We start from the raw sequence: 22,430 nt of genomic DNA, 5'->3' as shown, positions 1-22,430 counted from the left end.
AGATCCGTGGTGCGTGAGCACAGCAACAACACAAACGTCAGTATTGTAGAGAATGAGTACAGGGTCCTTCAGGAATATTTAACAACAAACAAATTAGGTATTTACCTCTAGAAGTAACATGAACACACACACATCGAAAAAGACAGTGCAGCATACGACGAGGAAAACCAACTCTGAGCCAACCTGTTGAAGACCCAAGTATGCGCCTTCTAAGAGAAAGGGACGTGAAGCGGGAACACACGATCTCATGGTTTAAACTAGCCCACTGCTAACATCCCGTCGGCCTTGGTTTAATACTCAACTAATCTCTGACATACAAGGCACATATTGAGAAAACCAGGGCGAAGGTAAACTCACAATGTCACATCATCCAGAAAATGGTCATCGCAAAATGGGGATCATATACATCTCCACTCATATCAATGGTGGTGGCTCTCTGCTGCTCGGCAGCGGAGTACGTGTGCCCTGCATGGTAGAGGTCCGTACGTTTTAAAAAGATCGGCCCGGTGTTCGATTGCTGCAGAAGTATTGCTGGTTTTCTCAAGCCAACCAATGTAGACAGCCTTTACCTCTTGGCTGACATCACACCTGGACAATCAGAAGAATGGTCGCTTATCTCGGCCTCGCCGTGCGCTGCGTTGCACCGCTAGTCGAGTAGATAACCATGTGTTCAATAAACCCTCGGAGCCAGGATGACCGTCCAACTCCGATCGTCATTTATTGATTGTAACAGGTAAAACTGGTGAGAAAACACAGATACGGCATCTGTTATAATCCGGAAACACCCACACAATGAACACCACAGCATCAGAACATTGTCTTAGATAACAATAGATCCTGGAAGGACCAGGCCCCCACATTACCCCTGAACAATTAGACAAAGGCACAAGCTGGTGCGTTGCATACAGGCACCTCGTGTATTCATCCCACCGCACCCCAAATGTACAGCATTACACTTAACACTAAACTGTGGATGAGATACTTCGTCATCACTCTCAGGATCGCAACATAGGCACAAGTCTGACTCGACCTACTAAATCACAAGTAACATCCACAATAAGGAAAGTCACAGGCTTCGTTACTAACTAGGCCTCGTATTTACTACAACAACTTAACGGCACCATAAAGGCATTTACATTGCTATAACGGTCATTCCAACATTACAACAGCATTTCCAATATTATAGGAATATAAACAACTTACAGATAATGCTTCTTAAGCTCCCACAATGGACAAGTGCGGCTGTGGTCTCACTGAGATGCGATGCGTGCCGCCATCTTGACTTATCTGTGTAATGGCTGACGCCCGCGTGGTACAGTGGAAATCTAACATCGTCACTTCCTGGTCACGTGACCAACATTAGCATCAAAAAACAGGAACTTCCTGTGACCGTACACTCCACATCTGCCGTGAGGCAAGACATCGCTAGCTGGGCACAATGGTTGCACCAGGCCACGAACCCAAAGCATCCACTCTACCAGCATATACCTGCTGCCAGTTTAATCACGTAATAGTTTTATCACCACCATGGAACCTCTCAGCTCATTGCGGAGAACACATGGCTGCAACTGTGAAATGCACGACCATGAGCTGAATCAGCAGCTGCTAAGATGAGAGTGTAAGTAGCAAGAACCAGAGGCAATCTGCAGGCAATACCTGAACCGTCTGCATACAAGTGTTGGCTATTGCAAGGCAAACCTCAGAAAGTGGAGCTATCCGGACCAGGACCAAAACACAAACTGCATCCGCAGTGAAGAGCAGACAATGGCCTCAGCTGCTCCAGTGTTGTCTGTTAAGAGGAGTAATGCACAGTTGATGATTTAAGCATCAATACCAACTGAGCGCCGGCTTTTGCCCACAAATGGTCATCATTGATTAAAGTTGTTATGATGGAGACGAATTATGAATTTAATAAATGATTATTTTAATAGTGGTAATAGTGTTGATTATGATGACTGTCACAATACCGATTGCTTTCAAGAGTGCAACCATATCTTGCTCTAGACATGTTTCTCATCATGAGCACGGTGACCGTTACCATCATCATCGCCATAAGAAGCAGTTTCACCGCAGTGACGCGTCCACGGCGAACGCAGTCTGCTCCTCGTCTGTTGTCAAAGCGCGTGACGTAGCCGGGTGTTCTTTGTGCCCCTCCCCGCTCCCACCACAGCCAGCAGGATGCACAGGAGTTCCTGCGCTTCCTGCTCGATGGGCTGCACGGGGAGGTGAACCGCGTGCTGAGCCGACCCCGCCAGCCCATCAGCGATGACCTTGACTCATACAGGTAAAGTTTGCTCTCTGGGCACCATAACCTTGGGGAGTCACACAGCTTTACGCAGCAACTCTCAACAACACTGCCACGTGTGCCACAACAACACAGCCACGTGCAACAACTCAACACCACCACGTGCGCCACAACAACGCAGTCGCGCGCAACAACTCAACACCACCACGTGCGCCACAACAACACAGTTACGTGCAACAACTCAACACCGCCACGTGCGCCACAACAACACAGCCACGTGCAACAACTCAACACCGCCACGTGCGTCACAACAACACAGTCACGCGCAGTAACTCTCAACAACACCGCCACGTGCGCCACAACAACACAGCCACGTGCAACAACTCAACACCACCACGTGCGTCACAACAACACAGTCACGCGCAGTAACTCTCAACAACACCGCCACGTGCGCCACAACAACACAGCCACGTGCAACAACTCAACACCGCCACGTGCGCCACAACAACACAGTCACGCGCAGCAACTCTCAACAACACCGCCACGTGCGCCACAACAACACAGTCACGCGCAACAACTCTCAACAACACCGCCACGTGCGCCACATCAACACAGCCACGTGCAACAACTCAACACCGCCACGTGCGCCACAACAACACAGCCACGTGCAACAACTCAACACCGCCACGTGCGTCACAACAATACAGTCACGTGCAACAACTCAACACCGCCACGTGCGTCACAACAATACAGTCACGTGCAATAACTCTCAACAACACCGCCACGTGCGCCACAACAACACAGCCACGTGCAACAACTCAACACCGCCACGTGCGTCACAACAATACAGTCACGTGCAGTAACTCTCAACAACACCGCCACGTGCGCCACAAAAACACAGTCACGCGCAACAACTCAACACCGCCACGTGCGCCACAACAACACAGCCACGTGCAACAACTCAACACCGCCATGTGCGCCACAACAACACAGTCACGCGCAGTAACTCTCAACAACACCGCCACGTGCGCCACAACAACACAGCCACGTGCAACAACTCAACACCACCACGTGCGTCACAACAACACAGCCACGTGCAACAACTCAACACCGCCACGTGCGCCACAACAACACAGTCACGCGCAACAACTCTTAACACCGCCATACTGAACATCGCCACACTCTGTTAACACTGCCACCCACCCTTGCTTCAAATGCACTGGATTTTTAGTGTGTGCCTGGCAATCTGGGCCTGACCGTGTTTCCCTGTTCTCCCACCACAGTGATGATGAGAAGGCAAAGAGGATGTGGAAAAGGTACCTAGAGAAAGAGAACAGCAAGATTGTAGGTGAGCGCAGGATGGATGGGGTTTCATCTGCATCTTCACACCACAAATAATTTGCAACTATCACATCTGTGATGTTATAGACTGTGGAGAAGAAGTGTAACAATTCACTCCTCAAGAAATTATATTGTCACGATCTGCCAAGGTGGCTCAGTAGTAGACCATGTGGCTCACAATCGGAAGGTTGGTAGTTCAAATCCTGAATGGGAGTGGATTCAGCACATCATCCCTCTGGGGCCAGCAAAATTAATACGATTGTGTGGGACAGTCAACAATGGTTGTCCTATGAATTGACTCGTCTTCACCATACGAATACGGAAGTTTCACCACTGGCTGGGCCGTAAAAAGGAAATGAGTGCCAATGCCACAATGCTCACAGGAGCAGGAAATAATGTTGACTTAACTACAAGAATCATTAAGTGATTCAAGCATTGCTTTGCATTTTCTCTTGCTGCCTTCCGCTTCACAGACTTGTTCGTGGGGCAGCTAAAGAGCTCGCTCAAGTGCAGCACTTGCGACTTCTGCTCGACGACTTTTGACCCCTTTTGGGACCTCTCGCTACCCATCTCGCAGGTCAGTGAGGAGTAGTAGAAAACGAATATATACGCTGTTTATAGGCTGTGTCACAAGCTGTTAGAAGCTTTGTTAATGAAAAAAAAGGATAAATGTTTTTTGTCAACATTACTCTAGTAATGTCATTGCGGCATGTGACCTCACTTCCTTACTCTGTAACAACGTCATTGCACAAGAGTTCCCAACTTGCATCACACAGCCACCGTACACACAACCTTGTTACAGATGGCATCTATGTGTTTAAAATGTTTGTTTTTCAGCTGACATTTTCATTTAAAAGGGAGGATAAATGTATTTTTTTCATAAAATAATTTCTGAGCACAGGCAAAAAAAGCACTTATCAAAATTGTGGTGGATGAGGCAACACGTGTTTTGAAGAAGCACGTTTGTAATAAGAGCGCGGGACAATACATGATGGGAGGAAATTTCAAAGTGGAGCAGTGCGAGGGAAGTAGCATTAAAAGAGGGGTGCCGTGGTGGCGAGATGTTAACTACCTCAGCAGGTATACATAAGGTCGTGGAATCGATCCCGACCCTGAAGTCTGTATATATGGAGTGTGCATGTTCTCGTTGTCGTGTGGATTTTTCTCCAGGTCCTTCGGTTTTTCACTCCACATTTAGAAACATGTGGTTTAGAGTATTTGGCTGGTATAAATTTCCACATGATAAGACAATTCATTGGGGGTATCCTTTGTGGCCCGGTCGCTTCTGAAAAGAGGTGTATAGCTGTGTGGGCCTTGACCTAGTAAAATAAAAAGTTTTTAGTTTTATTTTAGTTTACAAGTGTTGTTACCTGCGGTGTGGTGGTTGAACACAGTATGGATGAGGTAAAACGGTTTAGTCTTTTAGACCGATTCCTCAACATGAGTGGAGGAATCAATGAGTGAAGTTCTCGGGCAAAGTAACTATGGAAATAGTGACAGAAGAGTGATTGAGTGAATTGGTGAATGCTGGATGATCAACCACCCAAGCTGCTTTATTCTGAATTATTTCAGGTGCAGTGAGGTAAGAACCAGGTGATCCACCCCAGATATGACAACAGTATCCAACTAAGGCACAATGTGTGCTTTGTTTCGTAGTAATAATTGTTTAGAGTTAAAGAAGACATTAGTATGGAAAAAAAACTATGCTTCTTCGATGCCTCCTTAGCCAGATTATTCATATAGCCATTACATGAGAGGGCAGATGAGATTGTTATGTTGAGCAGATTCATGGTTTTATTATTGATAAGAATAATAATTTTATTTTATATAGCGTCATTCATGCAATTGCATCCCACAACGCAGCACATCAATTTCCCAGTTCCATACAAAAAATATGAAAATAATACCCCGCTACTTCGAAAAAAAAAGAATACTTGATTAACGGGAAAAAGATGCACGTAACACGATAAAATAATCACAGAGAAAATACATTTATAAATCTATTTAGTCTCGTTAAAAGTGGTATTGTTCAAGTGATATTGAGATTGCAAATCAGGCTGTGGTAGATGCCTTTTGGGGCTGCCCCTTCCCCCCTATGTGCTCTTCTCTGCCCTGATCTGTTCCCTGCTTGCCCACAGAAGTCATACGATTGCTCCCTCGTCGACTGCATACGGCTCTTCACCAAGGAGGAGGTCCTGGATGGAGACGAAAGACCGGTGAGTGGCAATGAAATCATTCACGAACGTAATCTAGATGTAGGTATCATATTTTAGTAAATTTGGCCCTCGGAGCAAAATGTTGGGACACCCCTGGTTTAGGTTCATTTTCAGTCTAAATTATTGTCAAGATATTTAAATCTAATACTATTTGTGGTCTCTGGATTAATGAAACAAGTTCCCAATGGGTTTTTTTAACATTTGACACTGATCGTTGTTTCTCGGTTCCACCCCATCCCATACAGACATGCTCGCGTTGCAAGGCGCGGAGGAAATGCACTAAGAAGTTCACCATCCAGAAGTTTCCCAAAATCCTCGTCCTACGTATCCTTTGCAATTACCACTCATCTCAGTTGCCATATTGCCCTTGTACCATGGCCAGCTCCAGAGAAATGCGCTCAGCTGTGGCTTTAAATACATCCATAAATAAGGGACTGAATTGGCAGTGGTGTTCAAGCCAAGTTAAACAAATGTCCACCATCATTAACATAGAGATGCTGAGTCGGCTACCATTTCGGGCAGTAGCCCTTCAATGAGGCACAATAGCCTGTATATATTGTTATGCATTATGTTACCGTGGTAATATCAAATGTTCTGTATTCTGCATTTAGGTGATCAAAAAGTGATTCCCTGTTCACGTGAGCATTGAGGCGGTTCCCATCTGTTTACAGCCCTGAGCCAGTGTTGGAGATTCCTCTTTCCTGTGATGGACTGAGTCTTGCCATAGGACAAACACTGTGGATTTCCCCACAAAGTGGTACTTATTTTCTTGACCCCAAAGGAATTATAGGCTGATTTAATTCCTAAGCAGGATTTAAACTTGCAACCTTCCACTCAATCTACTGCTGAGCCAACTGGCCAGATAGAAGATCAGGCTGCTTGTATCAGCTGTTTATTGATGCCTCATTTTCTCAGGTATTTAAACTTACTCTCTGATTCTTTCGGTAAAGTCACGTAGATATAAAAAATAATAAAAGAAACACGACGTCCGTCATCAGGTGAGAAAATTATCTGCTGTTGTAGCTTTATATAGGCGGGGAAGGGGGGGGAGTTTTGTCGAGTCGTGGCTGCAGAAGTTCACGGGGGAGAGGGGGGGAGGTTTTGTGGCATGCAGGGATGGGTGGGGGCTGGCACGGGGGGAGAGGGGGGAGGGGTTTGTGGCGTGACTTTACCGAAAGAACCAGAGAGTATGGATTCCTGCAGCTTCCAATTTTTAAACTGAGGTGATTAAAAAAACCCCATCTAAAGTAAAAGTGCTTTTATTTCTTCAATCACGTCTTGTTTTGAGAACGTGTGACACATTTTTGGCATGTCGCACACTCCCTGAAGGCTACAAACTGTTGTTGACGTTACGTTGCCTGCAGGTTTGCAGGTAAGAGAACGGCCAATTAGTGTGTGACGAGTCAACTGCTGTGAAGGCATTTGGGCCTGAGTTGTCAAATTTCAAAATCACTACCGCTATTTCCTGTCAAAGTCTAAATGCTTCGCAAAGGAAATATTTTGTGCTATGTTTTTAGTGGAGTTTATTTTGCTTTACCAGGTGAGAACTTCAGACCAGTGCCCCGGGTACCAAACAGCTTGTGCAATTAAAAATTGCGTAGTCCATGATTTGTCACATTTCCGATTCCCTACCGGGTTCACACAACGGTATTGCGTACATTTCCGTGAACAGTCAGGGCCACCCTTAATTTTGCCATGATGAATAGTCAGGGCCACCCTTAATACTGGTAGGAACGAAGTGGACCAGCCTACAATAGATTATATCGTCCGTCCGACCGTCCGTCCGACCGTGTAGCAACATCGCCCCCTACTGCAAACACTTGGCATGACCCTACAAAAACCTTTAGACTCAGTGACGCTTTCCTGGCTAAACAAGTGTAACATTCCCTTATAATTCCCTCAGATAGCTTTTCATTAAAACATTTAAATTAATGAGGCTTTCCTGGCTAAACAAGTGTAACATTCCCTTATAATTCCCTGAGATAGCTTTTAATTAAAACTTTTAAATTCAAATTTTACTCACAGCGCCCTAAAGCCTACAGCTAGGCCTAAAGCCTCGAACTACGCCTATCACTCTCTCTTCGTATCGTACCCCCGCGTGTGTGCAAGGGAGTTAATGTTTAACAATGTTACATTCCCTGATGCTTTTAAATAGAAACATTTAAATTTAAAGCTTTTACATAAATAATAAAAACATTTAATTTTAAAATTAACTCACGGCGGCCTAAAGCCTACAGCTAGGCCTAAAGCCTAGAACTAGGCCTCAACCTCTCCCTTCGTATCGTACCTCCGCGTGTGTGAAAGGGAGTTAATGTTTTACAATGTTACATTCCCTGATGTTTTTAAATAGAAACATTTACATTTAAAGCTTTTACATGAATAATTAAAACATTTAAATTACAAATTAACTCACAGCGGCCTAACGCCTACAGCTAGGCCTAAAGCCTAGAACTAGGCCTCACACTCTCCCTTCGTATCGTCCGATTCGGTGTAGCAACATCGCCCCCTACTGCAAACACTTGGCAGGACCCTACAAAAACCTTTAGACTCAGTGGGGCTTTCCTGGCTAAACAAGTGTAATAATACATTATGTTTATATTCTTTGGTTATTCGTTCTTACCAGCCCACCTCGCAGGGTCCTGTTTTTGCCATTACTTACGTACAGGCACGCCCGCTCTCACAAACACAGACAAACATGCACACAAACACGCACTGTCACAAATACACTATCACACATACACATGCACACACTATCACAGTATTCATGCAACCATACACTCTCACAAATATGCACAACTAACACAAAACAAACGCATGCACAATCGCATACGAATACTCTCCACACACAGTCATGCACTGTCACAAATATACAAAAACATTCTTCCCAATATAGCCTTTTAACAGATTGTTAACAAATACTTATTACTACTTATGTAACGACTCCCGACTCGAACTTTAGAGGTTTTTTTTATTGCACGTAATTGTAGCTTAGGACCACGTCGTCATGAGCTAATGCTGACGTGGAGATTTTATGACCAAACAGACAGCGACGACGACGGCCCAAGTCCCCCTCCGCAGCCTCAAACATCCCTCCTGGCCCTGCTTTTATCCTCGTGGATTCTCTGGGGGAATTTCCCCAGCTGTCTCTTTTGGACACTCTGGGGGATTTCCCAACCAAGACCCTCCAGACTTGCTGGCGGCTTGTCTTTACATCCAGCCTCTGACACCCTGTCTTCACATCGAGACTTGCTGACACAGTCTTTACACTTACATGGCACACGATAGATAAACACACAAATAACACTCTCACACACGCACATAAAGACATTTGCGCACAAAGTAACACACTCGAATGATTTCACGTGTAGTGTGTTGACTGAGGTGCACACTTGTACTTGGAGGCAACACGTTTATTTAACACAACGGGTAATTCTAATAGGATAACAGCATAGGGTGGAGACCACCACAGCTCCCTAAACTGTCACTCGGAGAGACAATTCTAAAGTCGGACCAGGGCAGCTGACTGGCTGCCTGGTCCACGCGTGAAGCCCGGAGACCGAGGATTGAGGACGGCGACTTCATTCCAAGAGTAGAACGCCGCGATCCCTATCGGGATCCCGCTTATAACTCCCCTGGCGTGGCCGGCCCCGCCCCTGGCCACGCCCCCCTTCCAGAACCCTCGTGGGGACTCTGGATCCCCATCACGTGATCCTCTCACCCCCGACTGGGGGCCTCCCTGCCTCCCCCTCGTCCGGTCAAGTGCCCTCCCGGGTTTACCTGCTGTCACGTCCTGACGCGACCCCCTTCACAGCGACACCCGGGCTCCGCCCTTACAGTGCCACCCCTCACACGGCACTGTCTCCACACCGCCGTGGCCCCCTCGAGACCACCACACACGTACTCTTGCACAAATACTTGCATGCAAAATCACACTAACATTTACTTAACATAATTCATAACATAAATATACAACTTACCTCAGCCACAGCCCGACTGAAGTGTATGGAGCGATAAATGTCAGAAATCGCAGACAGGGATTTGCAGTTAGCCAGGCCCAGAATCTGAGGGGATGCAGGAGACTGCAGTCAGCTGAGCAGAACACTCCAATCCCAGGTCAATATTCTGTAAAACAGGTTGTAGACAAGGGCCTACACGACCACAAGCAGCATTGCATAAGTAAATCATCCCAAACGAACAACCGTCATATATAATTTTACAAAATCAAAGTTTTTTCACCATTAACACAGCCGAATGCCTCTTATTTTAAGGATTGTGTTCCCCATACCCACACTGCTACTCTATGGAGATGGCGTCCTGATTCGTGGAGGGAAGGTGGCTCTGTGGCACCCAGAGCACAGCAATGCATCGCACACTCAATCCAAACAGAAGTGAACATAGGTAGTAACATAGCAGTGTATCAATTTAATATGTTTTTGCGCATGATTTATTATGTTGACAATAATTAAGGATTCATCTTCTTGGTTCTTTCGGTAAAATCACGTAGAAGGGAAATAATAAAATAATAAAAAGTTAAATCCTTTTTTTTTTTGATTTTTTATTACTTTATTATTTCCCTTCTACGTGACTTTACCGAAAGAACCAATAAGATGAATCCCTGCAGTCACGAAAGCTTAAATAGAAAAATAATTAAGGACATGTTAACTAAGTAATTTTATACGTTATCTATAATTGAGGATATATTCAGTACTTTTTAAATATGTTGTACATTTTTTAACAAACAGCAACAAATATAATACGATAGAAATACTCTGCATTTTCCGTTATAAGGTTTTGGTGCCTATTCAATACGCTGCCTGGTAGGATTTACTTAGTTTTTCTATATTCGGACCCCCATATAGTCCTACTTGTAAAAGCTACCTGTGTCGTGGGTCTCTGTCATTCATAACTTTCACAAATAGAAGTGGACTACCTGGGCGGCCCTGGAAGATGATGTCACAGAACTACTTCAGAAGTCACTTTATTTGATCACTACCTACAGTTAGAGTAAACCCTTTATATGCCTTCCAAAACGTGTTTGCCTTATGTTATCAAAGCTAAATTGCAACTTGCAAAATTTTGACACATTGTCACATTATTATTTTCCCCTGTAGCTACTTTTGCCTAGAAACCCTCACATCCACAGTGCTCCCTAAGGAAAGTGCTGTACTGCAGTGCTTGCTAGAATAAAAAGACAATTTTTGAACTTGGGGAAGCTTTCCCAAGTCTAAAGACCCCGTTTAATGAGGATCCTGTCTTGTGGTGGTTTCATTAATGAGTGTTTAGCTTTTTGTTGGGAGGAAATGAGAGAAAACCCACCACGTGTTTGAGGGGTGATGCTCAAAAGATTTGCAGATTCAATAACTCATTGGTATACTTGGATCTGCTGGCCACCTCCTAGTTCAATCCTACAAAACCAGGTGTCCCCAGGCAGTTTACAATCCATACATTAACCAGACTGATCCTTGCTTAGCTTCCGAGATGCATAAAGATTTTGTAAAGGCATTGTTGCGTTATCCCTGAACTGCAATCGCCTTCAGACCTGAAGCGTTTCTCCGAGTCATCCCGCCGCTACCAGACCAGCAAGCTGTCAACCTTCGTGGACTTCCCCCTACGAGACCTCGACCTAGGCAACTTTGCTGCTGACAAGAATGGTGAGGCCAGTCCCTGGAACAATCCGCACGAGCGTGAAACATCGGCTACGAAAACAGACAATAATTACTTCATGGGATCTTCTTTGCCAGTACCAAAATATGATAATAGGGTTTTCCCCTTTTTTCTGGAAACAAAACAGGTGTTAAGATGTTAAAACACCAAACTGAAACCTTTTACAAGGATTCATGTCTGCATTAACCACAATGATTGTGGTCAGAATGTAAACAAAAAATCTACTCTAATAATAGATGCATTGTCCTTGAAACTGATTGGTCCACACCAGAGACAGCTTTCTTTTTAGCCTCGTCTCAAACGGTGTTTGACCAGAAGACGCCAAAAGGAGTTCACTGGTCTAACAGCTGCATATATTATCGGAGTATGTTTTTGTTTGCATTCTGACCACAAGTATTGTGGTTAATGCAGACATGATTCCTTGTTAAAGGTTTCAGTTTGGTGTTTTAACATCTTAATACTTGTTTTGTTGCCAGAAAAAAGGGGACAAACCTATTATAATAATTACTTGTTTTTGATAGAGCCCCTTTACACCGGGGCATCTCACATTGCTTTACACCTGATACATCATATCTGACACATTTGAAAGGGCACCTTGAGTGGCAGCTGCCACGATGTGGCACATGGTGACTGAATATCTGGTCTATAAATGGGATTGTCTTTTAATCGCTACTTGTGCATCAGATATCCACATCACCCATCAGAAGTCCTAAATCAGTTTATGATCATCCACTGCCACCTGAATTGTGTAAAATCAGGAGGTTCTGCCATAGGATCTTCAGCTAGGCTCCTTTTTAAATCCTTTATATTAAGTCCACTTGCTTGCTTGCTTGCGTGCTTGCGTGCTTGCGTGCTTGCTTGCTTGCTTAGGACCGTGCAAATCTTTCGGTCGTTTTTTAACCCACTTCCCGTGATCCAATCGAGCTGACATTTTGCACACAGACTCGTTGTGCTTGACAATTAATATTCGTGAAAAAAAATGTTCCTAAATTTTACACTGTTTAGGGAAATTATTTTTAAATATTTAATTACCAATTGCCTAATTGTGGCAGACAATCATCTGACCCATAGGTGGCAGCCATCTCAAGCCAGAGGATGAGAGGACTGTAGCTGCCCGTTGCATGATGACGCAAATGTTGAATAACCACATGGCATGAAATCTCTGCCCCCACGCTGTACAGTAGAGACTATTTATAGAGCAGTTAAATTGAAGCCGCCAGGTTCTTGAAAGTGGTAAAACGGGTCAACGCTAGTGCCCTCGGGAATATACGGGGCATGTCAAGAGGTGATCTTTCATTTTTAAATCCTTTATATTAATTTCACTTGCTTGCTTGCTTGCTTACTCAAGAAAAACAGAAATGAATAATAAAATGAAACCGATGCCACGCATATAAAGGATTTATAGTGAAAAACTTTGTTTTTACGGGTTAATTTTTTAAATCCTTCATATTAAGTTCACTTGCTTGCTTGCGCGCTTACGACCGTGCAAATCTTTCGGTCGTTTTTTAACCCACTTCCCGTGATCCAATCGAGCTGACATTTTGCACACAGACTCGTTGTGCGTGACAATTTATTTTCGTGAAAATTTTTTCAAAAATTTTGCACTTTTTATGAAATATTTTTTTTCATATTTAATTTAAAATAACAATGTGATAAAAATGAAACTCTTACTCAAGAAAAACAGAAATGAATAATAAAATAAAATCGATGCCACGCATATAAAGGATTTATAGTGAAAAACTTTGTTTTTACGGGTTAATTTTTTCACGTCCACGCTGCTTCATTGGTGCCACCACCTTTTCCGCACCCTGTGTGCATGACCAACACTGTTCCCATGTCTCCACACCTCCTTGCCCTCCCTCTCAGTGTCTGCTGTGTACAACTTGTACGCCGTGGCCAACCACTCGGGCACCACCATGGGCGGGCACTACATCGCATACGGGCGGCCGCCGGGCAGCTCTGAGTGGCACTGCTACAATGACTCGCGGTGAGCGGCCATGTGGCCAGCACAAAGACAAATACAATGATCCCACATATAGCCTTAACAAACTTTTGAGGCAAGTGCTGTTAGCGAGCATCTACGAAAGCCAGCACAGCACAGGAAGGGGTGGGTAACCAGCACCATGCCTTTGTCTCCCTGGTAGCGATGTTTACACACCGCACCAGCTACTCATTTGAAGCTGAGTTGACCTAGGGGAGGCCCAGGACCGGTTTAAATAATCGTCATTTGTGTTGGCCATGAGCGGGATTCGAACTCGGGTCAGCGGGTTCATAGCATAGCGCGCTAACCGCTGAGCCACCGCTCCCCATTCAGCCAACATGCACACGCAGGGCGTCTTTTATCAACTTGTGGCAGCATAGAAGCACAGTACAACAATTGGATTTTACTGCATTGCCCTCTCCTGTACACCACGTATTCCCACAACCCGATGACAACCTACAATGTGCAGTGGTGGTTGCCCATACAAGCACTACCCGAGCTCACTTTTGCTTCACTTCTGAGATCTGAAAAGATGGCGCACACTCCAGGAGATCTATTTGCATTGAGTACGAGGAACTGTCGCCCCGTGTTTCACCGCTGTGTTCTCTCTACCACGGGCAGGGTGACCCCTCTGTCCATAGGTCAGGTGCGCTCGAGTGAGGCATACGTGCTCTTCTACGAACTCTCCACGTCGCGTTTCTGAAACCTCCTACCATGGACGCAGCTACCCGCCACGCCTAGTACTACCTGCCACGAACACAGCCAACCACCACGGACACCACTCCCCACCATGGACACCGCAACGCGCCATGGACACAACTAACCTACTCGGACAACGCTACCTGCCATGGACACTGCTACCAACCGTGGACATGGCTAACTACCACAGACAGCACTACTTGCCAAGGGCAGCGCTACCCACCATGGGCAGCGCTACCCACCATGGGCACAATGCCATAGACGCAGCTGCTAGTACTGACAGCCACGGACACAGCTACCTGCCACGGACTTCACCACCTTCCCTGATCTCCCACTCGGCAAATGCTACCCTCGGCCATGCTCCGGAGAGACGTGTCCACCCCTCCCCAAGGCCGGGATAAATGGTGGGCCGTCCTTGTGGCCTTATCACACGGGGAGAGCGTGCCACGCTCCGTTGCGTCTAAATGATGGCAGGAACTGAGCTTTTGCACTGCTTCCACAGCAACGTTTGTGACTTTAAGGCTTCAAATAAGCAGCACGAAAGAAAACGCATCCCTTAACCACACGAAATGGTGCAATCCTGTAATTTACCCTCAGTAAGATTATTAAAACCAACAGAACTAAGGAGGTGAATGTAGTTTGGCAGGGAGGTTTCGTCCGGTCTCTTTCCCAGCACTGACAGACAGTTCTGAAAGGCCCGTGGGTATTAAACTGTGATCATGGAGTGCACTGAGCTGCTACAGACTCACACTTCCAGCAGCGTTGGAACTCAAGGTTGACTAAACAGTGTTTAATTTTACGGACATGCTAGTGAAGCACGAATGGAGCATGGAACTGCACTAAAGGGTAGAAAAGCAGAGTGAGTGAGTGGCTGTCCGAAAGACACCGAAAGGGCTTGGAAGCTCAGGCGTTGGCAGGGAAGGATACGACACCTGTGGCTGTCGTCGCTTCAATCCAAGAGTCGCGTTTCACTTCCACATTGCGTGTACCACTCACTTCCCTGGCTCCTAGCTTGGCATCGCACCATTTCTCAACAGCAAAATGCAGTCCACAGGGATTCTGGTTAACAGGGCTATGCAGCGCCTCATTTGGAAATGTCCGTCACAAATCCCCAGAGTCATCCTGGGCTTGGGGAGGTGGGTTGTTCCTCAGGTGCGGAGCGACTTTCCCTGCACTCGTTGCCTTGTTTCGCCACTCGCTGGGAGTGAAACATTGCCGCTCTGACAGAAATTTCTGCATTCAACTTAGCCCCGTGGGTCCCTCTCTCCCATACAGGCAATACGATACAATAGATTACGGATGTATTTAAGTTCTGAATGTAACTACATCTGAAGACATCACCACCTTGTGTTGAAGACCGTTCTTTAACATAAGGTGGTGCTTTGCTCATGGAGAGTTCTGGATATTAATGTGTAGGTCTCGTAACTTGGCACCAATAGCACAACAGGAATGAAATTTGGAGAATGCACATATCTATGTTGTTCCCATTCCCCTGTCCCCTGGGCTCTGGATACCTTTGTGATTGGCAGCAGTCATGTTTCTCAGAGCGGTAGTGTCTTACTGCAGGATGTAACTGGCAGTATTGCGCACTGCGCTTCGCAATGAGTATTGTAGATAAGAGTGTGGTGCGTGTGTGCGCTCTAACTCGAATGCACTTGCCCTCTTGCCGTTATATCCGCTATATAATGTAATTATTTAATATAGTGTGGACATTGGGGCTGCTGAGTGGGTAGTGTGGTGTTGAGAGGCATTGAGTCTGCAGGTTTTTCATGTGGGCACAGATGGTCAGCTTTGGATACCATAGCTTTTATAGGCTTCTCGTTTCGATTGCTACATGACAAACAAACACCTGCATAGTAAGACATGTGAGAAGGAGCGCCAACACCTACATAGTGTGCATAAAAGGCAAATGAGGGAACATCAGAAGCACTTATGTCATGTCATCTTCCAGAGGTTTTGTGCTAACATGGTGGTGTACTGTTCACTGTGAATTCTAAATAGTAATTGCTTCATGATCTCTTGGCAAGATACCGATAGCACAATCGCTCTGTACTGCGGAACAAGCAGACGTATCATTACCGTGGGATCATTACAGAGTTCACGAGGCCCAGTGCATACTACCAATGCAATTGGCAGACAGGCCTGCATTTCAGAGACAATTATTTAGCAGACAATATGCCTACTTCTCATATCTGTCCCTCTACATAATGTAAGTATTGTTTACACATCACATGGCCTGCAAGCAGTGCATAATTTTATCGGCATTGGTTCAATACAGTAAAACTGGACAGGTTTCGCCATTCAAACTCATCAGACATCATTTTTATGGATTGTTTTGTTTTCAAAGTTGTTTGTCGAACTCTATGCACCGATGGTTACCATACAGTACTCTCCAGCAGTAAGTAAATAAGGGCCAGTCTGTGGTAGGCCCAGAATTGCATGGGCTGAGTGGTGAAGGAGTCTAGCGAGCCCAGGCCGGGTGCTGCTGTATGAAGTTTATTGAGAATGTCCTCTTCATTCATACTAACTCTCACAGGCACTGGCTTCATGAAAAACTGTATGATATTATTTTAGTTCCCTTACATAATTTGGTAATGTATTTTTTTAACTATTCTACAACACAATGGTGTAGTTGGACTGAGCCTAATGTGCCCTTTAGAGTATAAATGAAATGTTAAATGATTGTAAACACTTGGTGGTAATTTAATTTCACGACTAACTGGCAAACCAGCTGTTCTTTGAATGTGACCGTCAATCTCTCTCAGCCAGCAAAACTTCTATTCGTATATAGAGCCCTGTTACTCCCTCTTTCTTGCCGTCTCAGAACTGTACATCAACATTTATCTCGATTTTTCGCTTTGTTATTGTTAATTCTTCCCTCCACTGCATCTCACCAACTTCCCTCCCCCTATCCCTCTTCCTGTTTCTCACCCTCACTCTCCCTACTTCTGACCTTTCCCATCTCAATCTCTCTTTCCTCTCCTTAATCGTCTCTCCCACTGCTTTTCATTTTCCCTTCTTGCCGTCCTCTTTCATCGCCGCTTCATCCCCTTCCACTCTCTGCGCCTCTCTGTCTCTTGCTTCTCCATCTCCCCACCCTACACCTCTATCTCCCGCCTCACCTCCTCCCTTTGCTCTAGTTTGAGTATGATCGAGTATGATGATGATATGACAACACGATAGAGTATCCCGCACATTTGTTTGGAATACACATCCGGAATGGATGGTGGGGGGGGTGACGTCGGCGCGACGCACGAACCGGCTCGGTGCTGTGGGACGCGGGTGATGTCACCGTGCACTTGGGAGTGCAGCACCACAGCCAGACAGGAACCCACCCAGGTCATCCAGCCAGAACACTTTTCTACTGTAGTAACAAACTGTATAGGAAGCAGATACTCTATGGTTTTGAAGAAAACAAATGGTGCATTTTATTAATGCAGTTAATACTTGTTATGGTTAAGCACCATCAAGTAAAACAATGCACTTTTGATTAGAACAAAATGTACGTTAATCGTATTCAAGTCTCACGTTTTGCGGAGACACACTTAAAATAAATCAGTGTGAAAACTTTATTCTTCCTCACGTTATCAGATTATAAACAGCTACTCCCACCCTGTGGGGCCACAAGGTGTCAGGCAGGGGAGCAAGTCAGCTGCTAAACCCGTGTTATCCTCTTGTCTGCGTGGGCTTTCTCTGGATTCCTCCCGCACACAAAATTATTCAACAAAAAAGCGACTAAACGTCAAAAGCAGGAGTTTCCTGAAAAAGACATGAAGCGAGTGAGGCTTTGGTGGGTAGAGATAAGGGGGCATTTAATATTGGTATCAATTCCGTGGCATGTCCCACGTCTGCTAGGCAAAACAAAAGACGGTTCATGTTCATTTATTAGGTGTAGCCCTGTGAGCCATTCGGCTCTTGAATCGGGTGCAACCGCAACAAACAAAAACATGAACAAGAAACATCTTAAAGTGAATATGGTGGTCGCAGACGAGCACTGGAAGGAAGGCACTAGGTTGTTTCACCCGAAGCTCGTGTTTGCAATTCTGCCTTACTATGAGCAATTCTATAGCACAACCCAATGTTGACTTTTCACAAATAAGTACTATTTTTTTAAACAATGGACGCATGATGAGCCAAGTCGACCTCTGACAGGGATTTGAAAATTCAATAGATTGGTTGTGGGCAGTACATGTCGATGAATGCACTGTGAGCACGGACACTTTAAAAGGTTGACGTGTGGTTCATGGTAGCATGATGGTCAGCGGGATTGGGGGGCCACACTCGGTGGTTGTCTAGTTGGTTAGCAGTAAAGATAGTGCTCGTGGCTCGCTGGCTACTTGACTTGGTTAGGGTTACTAGGGAAACCAGTACTCATGGCTGGTTGGCTCGTTGGTTTGGGTAAGGAGTAAAGTTGGCATTTGGTTTTCTAGTGCGCTTCACCCACACACGGTTTGCTTCTATTTCACATCACAATGCATGTCTTTTAGTCGTGTCTGTCTAGGTCTTTACAGTTTTACCCAGGCAGAATGGGGAAACAATTACGTTAATAATATTAACACCTGTCTGTGTCAGGCAGTTGTAGAAACAAACCCCGACATGGTAAAATGAAAAAAACTGCGTTATTTCATTCACATATTCCAAAGCCTTGAAAATAATAATATAATTTTACCAACATTTCAGTTGTGTCTTGAGGTATCTGTAAGTCCCGACACCATAACTTAGTTGTTGCACTCTGCAGGATTATTAATGGGTTTGAACAAATGTGTTTTAATTATTGTTTTTAATAATACCACTTTTATTGCTGTGTGATAATTCAATGTTGTGCTTTTAAAATTTTTCTTTTGGTGCATCCATTGAGACACCAAGGCATCCACTCACCAGTAGCCCCCCACCCCAAGCTCTGGCAAGCACTAGATATTTGAAAAGGAAATCTTACCTCTGAAGTACAGTATTGTGTTATATGGAAAATGGATGTACTTTAGTGTGGGATACTGTGGCTGTAAAAGATGGCAGTGCAGCCAATATGGCCTTGACCCTATCCCAAACCCATCGCCGCCTCCTCCCACTTGCTGTGTACCCCGCTTCTGTCGCGAGTGTTTTGGTTTGATGCTCTTTCCCCCAGTTATTTCTAATCATCGCTTTGTTCATCTGTGATGGCAGGTATGAACAAATAGGCAACGGGCAGGCAATTTGGCATGCACAGAGGGCATCTAATCCCACAATTCTTTACGGTGGCGGTAAGTAAAGTACTATGCTTTCCCAAATTAATACAGTATAATTCGTCATCCCAATTGGTTGTAACTTGTTGGTGGCTCTGGGGTAGAGCAAGCAGCTCACAAAAATAAAGTTGCAAATTTAATTTCTGGTTAGGGGTTGCGGAGCGCATCATGCCTGCGGCGTTGATAAAAGTATTACTCTTTGGAAAAAATCACCACCGCTTGCTCAGTGCTGTGAATCGTAGAGGAGCACCAATGCCTCTGCTCATTTCAGCATCAGGAAGCACCGACCACAAATGTCCCATGGTTGCTTGTCACCTCCGCCCTCCTCTCCCCCTTCCTTTAACGCTGCAATTGTTCACCCGCACCACATGTGTGAACGTGAGATGGATGTGTGCAATCGTTCTTTAGAGCAGCTTTGTGGTGATGGTGTGGTCCAGTTTTCCACCACCACAGGCATGGGGATTTTCTTGATTTGTCCACGTCGGCACATGCACACTCGGTTATGAAAACGTGTAACTCGTGAATGTACGGCGTCGTGAACAGTAAAACCAGTGGCCGGCTGAACAAATCACTTAAGTGGAGCTACCCTCGAGTTGTGTAGAGTAGTGCAAGTTAAAGGTAAACATCAATAACTTGTGTTTTATGCAGTCAGCCGCTGAAATGAAAAGTGATCAAAGTGAAACATTATTTGGCAATGATGTGAAGGGGTTAGGGTGCAGAGGACACTAGGTCTTCCCCCAATTCTAACAAACCAGCCCCCAGGACAAACCCTGACCTAAAACCCAAGGTCGGCTCTGCTGCTTCATCTGGCCCATTCAGACCTTTGTTCACTTTTCATTATCATTGTTCAGAATTCTCCATCTGTAAGGCAGCGTCACCCAGCTGTACACTTAGGTTGCCAGTGTTTGCTTCAGTTGGTATCTCATCAAGAGTAAGTATGTACGTTGAACTTCTTTCGCACCATACATAGCCAACCGTGCTAATCGGAGGTGCAAGGGAAGGTCAACAAACTAAACACAAAAAGCAGTTCTAAATAAAATAAAATTAGATTTAAAAGTGTATAGCTCCAGTGGCTTCCTAATATCAGAAGGAAGATCGATCCAGATGGCTGCAGAAGCACATCTGAAAGCCCACGATGCAGTGGCCATCTTTGTTCGATGGTGAGCCAGAAGCCGCTGCGTGGATGACCAGAGTTTGTGTGATGGTTTGTGCTCTTAGACGAGATCAGCAAGGTATTGTATTGTGATATTGATACGCAGAGGCTGTCATTTATTGGAGTCTGCTGGTCTTGGACAATGTCCTGTTGGATAAAACTCAAGTACCGTCGTCTCCCTTTACATATATGGTTTTCAATGAAAAAATATTGCAAAAGTTTGCTCATATTTTATGCTTTAATTCCAAGTAACTGGAAGTAAAGGTGAACAAAGGACGACCCAATTTGAAGAAGCAACCACCCAAAAGAGGCACTTGTTGCCCCATTTAGACTTTGTCCCAGGCATATTTCACACGTTTACATCTTTGTTCCAGTTGATGTCTCTCCATTGCAGAATTAACAACATAATCAAGGAACTGTTGACAGTGGAGCACAAGCAATTTGTTTTTCTTTTACAAATCTGTCGTTACCACTGCCTCAACTCTGAAGGGCCTTGGCCCAAACAGAACATTATTATTTTGTTTTACAAAGCAAAATAATAATGTTGTGATTGGGAATCAGGTCACTAAGGGGTTTATGGAGCGCCTAACCTTAATTTTACAGCTCTCATTAAGGAAGTTTAAAACTCATAGTTTTTTTTTCAACAAGGTGTTTCTGTTCAAGATAGTTCATAACGTTGCATAGAGTGAGCCTTTTTTATTTGTGCACCACTGCAAACTACGTGCTGTATTTTATTTCATTCCCGTGTCGAACGGCTCTGGGGGGACACTCGTTCATGCATCTGCAAGAGCTCAGGTTTGGATTGCATCTTCCTCTACGTAGCAGCAGCAGCAGTCATGAAGCACGGCTTACGGGGCTTATGGCTCTTCCATCATAACTCAAAGCTTTTGCTTCAGGATATTGAAATCGTCGAGAGGTCAAAGCTCTTATCTGAGCAGGCCAAAGCCATTCGTGAAGATTGTGCATCACCCATGGGCTCATGGCTGTACCACAGTTTTAGAAGCAGCCGTGAGATCAACGTCGGCCTGTGTCAAGGCTTAACCGTGACTTGGTTTAAACATGAATATACATCATCATACCATTCTGGGGAGTGTGTGGGAAGGGAGCTAATATAATGTATATGCGCTTGGTTTTCAAAATACGATGTTTTAAAAGATATGCAGGATTTGCAAGTATATTTAAAATATATAAATAAATAAATTGTTGACATTTATTTGTGTAGAGTGTACAATTTTCACACACATCAAACTCCGTTTGCAAAACACGTGCATGTCCATTTTTTCACAAAAGCTTGAAAATCTGCTAGCACACCAAATCCCAATAATGCGCACCCACAACTATTAACCAGGGCCAAATACAATAGGGGTACATGTGTGTGTTTGTCAGACGTGCTGCAATTTTCATATCAGGGCTCTAGGACATGTGTGACCACTGTTGAGTCATGATATAGCCAACACGGTGGCATGTATCGACAAGGCTCGATTATTGCAACTCACTACTCTACGGGACGGGACGTCTGGCAAAAACATTACCAAGCTGCAGCGTGTACACATTGTTTGGCACTTCTCGTGATAGGTACTGCAAGATCTGACCATGTCCGTCCAGTGCTCGCTGAGCTGCGTTGGCTTCTGTTTGCTGAACGAATACATTATAAGGTCGCACTCATTACACACAAAGTGGTTGCCACAAATGATCCACAATACCTTGCGGATTTCGTCAAGGAGCATACATTATCATGCATACTCCGGGCATCCTCGCAGCGGCTTTTGGCTCGCCACCGAACAAAGATGGATACGGCATCGCGCGCTGTCGGATGCGTTTCTGCGGCCGGCTAGAAGGGTCTTCCGATATTAGAAAGCCACTGGAGCTCTGCACTTTCAAATATAGATTGAAAACTCATTTCTTTAGAACT

At 45.0% G+C, this 22,430-nt stretch overlaps 1 protein-coding gene across 2 annotated transcripts in view; it reads left to right on the top strand.

Annotated features, from left to right (window-relative positions):
• USP2 (ubiquitin specific peptidase 2) overlaps positions 1-21,731 on the top strand; it is a 52,119-nt gene extending 30,388 nt beyond the window's left edge. Inside the window, exons 6-13 of one of the 2 annotated variants that reach the window (XM_078607999.1) lie at positions 2,171-2,284; positions 3,529-3,593; positions 4,060-4,163; positions 5,728-5,802; positions 6,048-6,126; positions 11,340-11,453; positions 13,333-13,453; positions 14,069-21,731. In XM_078607999.1, coding sequence (XP_078464125.1) covers positions 2,171-2,284; positions 3,529-3,593; positions 4,060-4,163; positions 5,728-5,802; positions 6,048-6,126; positions 11,340-11,453; positions 13,333-13,453; positions 14,069-14,150 — 754 coding nt within the window. In that variant the 3' untranslated portion in view covers positions 14,151-21,731. Of the gene's footprint in view, positions 1-2,170; positions 2,285-3,528; positions 3,594-4,059; positions 4,164-5,724; positions 5,803-6,047; positions 6,127-11,339; positions 11,454-13,332; positions 13,454-14,068 lie in introns of both variants that reach the window. The other variant, XM_078607998.1, reaches the window with a different exon arrangement.
• Positions 21,732-22,430: the final 699 nt, after the last annotated feature.

This window comes from Lampetra planeri, chromosome 29, assembly GCF_965212315.1.
Source record: "Lampetra planeri chromosome 29, kcLamPlan1.2.h2, whole genome shotgun sequence".
NCBI classification, from domain to species: Eukaryota; Metazoa; Chordata; class Hyperoartia; order Petromyzontiformes; family Petromyzontidae; genus Lampetra; species Lampetra planeri.
The sequence above is the reverse complement of the archived record's forward strand: the minus strand, read 5'-3'. Positions and strand labels throughout refer to the sequence as shown.